Source organism: Nanorana parkeri, unplaced genomic scaffold (assembly GCF_000935625.1).
Source record: "Nanorana parkeri isolate BGI_ZX_2015 unplaced genomic scaffold, ASM93562v1 scaffold705, whole genome shotgun sequence".
NCBI lineage: Eukaryota > Metazoa > Chordata > Amphibia > Anura > Dicroglossidae > Nanorana > Nanorana parkeri.
Window position 1 is genome coordinate 301,033 of NW_017306973.1, and position 3,593 is coordinate 304,625.

The following is a 3,593-nucleotide window of genomic DNA, read 5'->3' on the forward strand; positions in this document are numbered from 1 at the left end:
TTTGTGGTTTAGGCTTCTTTTGCTAGGAGAAATGGGTACTATTAACCCAGTGCCATCCTATTTAAGGGTTTCCAAAGAGATATTCACCATCCAAAGGCCACCAATATTTCAGCCAAAGAGTTCTCCAAATATTCAGACAGGAGACTTATTTGGGAAATAGGATGGGCAATGTCAAATTAACCTCTACGTAATGGTATAGGGCTGAAGGTATAATTTCCAAACACTCTACAAATATACAATAATTAGTAGTTGAATCCTTCTACATCCGTTTAGTTCATTCCCTTAACGTTTGGCAGACTGACATCACAGCTGTGGCAGGTTGCATAGTAGGGCCTGCTAGCCAAAACAATGTTTTGGGTTTCTAAACATTTACCAATGGGATCCTTAAAAATTGGTGCACTCTCTATAGGAATGGTCAGTGTTTTAATGAGGAGGGATAATGCTAGATCCACAGTGGGAACACCTCTTCTCAAACAAGTATTGGTCTGTAAAGCATTTGGGAGGAATGAATAGTTTCTCAGGGGTTTACCAGTTACCAAACGGAACAGGCTCAAGTAAGGAGTGTACCAGAAATGTTCTGATAGTCTTGGGGATTTTCAGAGATGCCAGACTAGTAAAAGCACAACTAGAAGTTAGTCTGTTGTACTACTTTTAAGGTGGTGCGCACAGCATCAATAAGAGCAGATACAGTATTTTTCAGACTGGGGACTATGGCAGCTGCCTGTGGCTCCTTTGAAACAAATTCATCCATCAAAGATTTATGGGACTCTTTCTCAGACAGAACCTCAGCAACAAAAAGCGCAGAGGTATGCCTGCCAAAGATTCTTTAGGAGGAGGCGTTGGAGCACACTTGCAGCCTCTGCATTCCGAACCAGCAATCACAGTTGCAGTTTGCCCATAAAACAAGGCATAGCTGCAGCGAACTTATCTCTGGATAAGGCAGAGGAGGGGACCACACCTGATGGAGTCTCTTGTCCAATTCCTCCTGAAGGCAGCAGTGTAACCCAGGTGTCTCTGAACAAGTGAATGCTGTGTCCCTTATTGAACAAGAAAGAAAAAGCCTTATGACACCTGTCCAAACCATCAACGCTTTTATATTTTGAAACTACTCTTACCCATTACACCAACTGACAACTGGCTAAATTTTTTAATAATCTATGTAACAGAATCACTACCTTTTGAATCAAAGAATAGGCCTCACGGAAATATTACAACCTTTCTAGACCTGGTTTTGAAAATGTTTCTCTGGAAGAAGCACTTCCACTTTTCCTACTGTATGTGTAAAATATTTATATAGTACTACCATAGGCGTGCGCAGCCTATTGCAAAAGTACAAACATACACACCTATATATTCAGCATCCCAGATTCCCATCCCTTCAACTGTCCCTTTCTTCTTCCAGCAGGGGTACAGTAATAAAGCAGGGAGCTTGGCAGGTGGTCATGTGACCACCTACCCGGCTTTCTGACTGGACGGGAAGCCTGGAAAGCTGCAGCCACGCTCCCTTGCAGCTTCCCAAGCACCGAGGACTGCTGCTGTTATGTGAGGAATGTAAGTGGCAAGTGCTGCTGCATTCTGTATCGCTGAGCTGGTCATAGAGAGATTTTTGTGATCTCTCCACTGGCTCAGTGACTAAAAAAACGTCGCCCACTGTTGCGGTTTCAGTGTTGTGCTCAGGGTGATTATGAGGTGCCCAGGCACACCCTCTGCACACACCTATGAGTACTACACAGAAAACATTCCTAATAGGTGATCTGTACAACTTGTAAATACTAAATACATATAATACTTACATCAATGTAGTTGGCATTTATCTCTTCTGAGCTGCATTCCGTCTGAAGAGGGTGGAGTCGGACGCGGTGCCTCTCATCTGAAAATAAAATTTGGCAGCTGTAACAAACAATACTAGGACCAGCACAGAAACACTATATACCCAGACTTTACCACATACAGTTTGGTGGAGGTTCTTGTCTTCCTTTTCCTTTATCCTTTTTCTTAGTCACATCCCAGTCAAAGAAGCTCTGAAATACAATAAACATCAATTAGGCAAGTAAGCATATTATAATAAGGGTAGTCTTTAGGTCATTCAAAACAGTAGGCCAAGCCAGAGCTGGTCTCATTTAAATAATATGTAAGTGCTGACTAATGAAACTATGGGGTATAAAACTGCTGTTTTAAGGTGGAATTGCTCTCAATGTCCAAGCCACCATATTCTTGAAGAGAATACGTCCTCTCAAAAATGAGAATTTGACAATTAGATGGGGTGTGTAATACCAATAGTTCAGAATTTACTGTCCATATACCTCCACGGGGCATGTCTTGCAGGGGGTACTGTGGCTGGGCAATTTAAGGTCACGTACAACTCTGTAAGCTATGTGCATGCTAAATATTCAAAACAAGCTTAATTAGCCATTTTAGTTATTACAAACGTATAAAGAATCATAAAAAAAGAACTCATATACATATAGAGATATAGCCAATAAATGTACACGTTTGAGGGGGTACTTGAAATAAAATGACACACCAAGGGATAAATGGAAAACATTTGGTATAATAAAAGTGAGAAACATTGCGTTAAAGCACACACTATTCTGACTCTTTAAAGCATATTCAGGGTTAAGTTTAGGTCCATTGTTTTTCAGATTTCATTCTCATTTTAAAAGAATACATTCATCACGACCCAACCTATAATGTCTCAATTAATACACAGAAACAAAGGGACAGGACCATGTACTGCCTGCACTAGAATGTGGTTTGAGGGGCATGTTATGCCTTTATTACAATATGTTCTGAAATGCTTGTTCTGCCAACTGTTCTAGAATATGGTCCGAAGGACATGTTATGTCTGTTCCAGTGGCGGAACTACCGCCGGTGCAACCGGTGCGGGGGCCCGAGGCTGTGGGGGGGCCCAGTGGGGTCAGGTCCAAGGCACCCCCACAGCCAGGCCAGGCGCTACCGCAAGGCAAGCGGCCGCCCGAGAGCGCTGATGGGGTGAGGGCGGCGATTGCGGTCCTTGCGGCGAGCTGGGCCGCACAGAGAGAACGGTCAGGTGGTGGAAGAGGAGGGGCCGTGGCAGGACCTGAGGCAGGGCTATGCCAGGCCGAGTGAGATGCGACCCGTCCGCGGCCGCCCCAAGCAAGCTGACAGGGCAGATCGATCATGGTAGATGCTGCAGCACCGGGCAGCATGGAGGCTCCCGGGCTGTCACTGTGGACAGCGAGCGGCACTTTCCTGCTCATCCAGTGTGCGCTCTGCAGGAGCAGAGCATCTGACCAGGCTGAGGCTGCACCAACTAGGGCGACAGAAACAAGCAGGTAGGTGGGCCTGGGGAGGGTTTATCATAAGGGCTTGTTCAAACCGAAAGCGGTGCGTTCCAGAGCGGTAGCTGCTTGAAACCTTCTGTTTTTACTGCTAAGTCCACTGTTTTCCTGGGTCCGGTGCGTCGCTGATTGCCGAGGCCGGCGCTTCGCTTATTCCCGAGTCCGGCGCGTCGCTTATTCCCGAGTCCGGCGCGTCACTTATTCACGAGTCCGGCGCGTCGCTTATTCCCGAGCCCAGCCTGTCACTTACAGAGCCAGCGCTACCATATAGGC

General features: G+C 45.7%; 1 protein-coding gene across 6 annotated transcripts in view; it reads right to left on the bottom strand.

Moving 5' to 3' along the window:
- PTPRU (protein tyrosine phosphatase, receptor type U) overlaps window positions 1–3,593 on the bottom strand; it is a 130,279-nt gene that overhangs the window by 30,534 nt on the left and 96,152 nt on the right. For all 6 annotated transcript variants that reach the window (XM_018563858.1, XM_018563857.1, XM_018563856.1 and 3 more), the window contains 2 exons: window positions 1,952–2,021; window positions 1,794–1,870 (listed from right to left, as the gene is read on the bottom strand). In XM_018563858.1, the coding sequence (XP_018419360.1) occupies window positions 1,794–1,870; window positions 1,952–2,021 (147 nt within the window). The remainder of the gene's footprint in view (window positions 1–1,793; window positions 1,871–1,951; window positions 2,022–3,593) is intronic.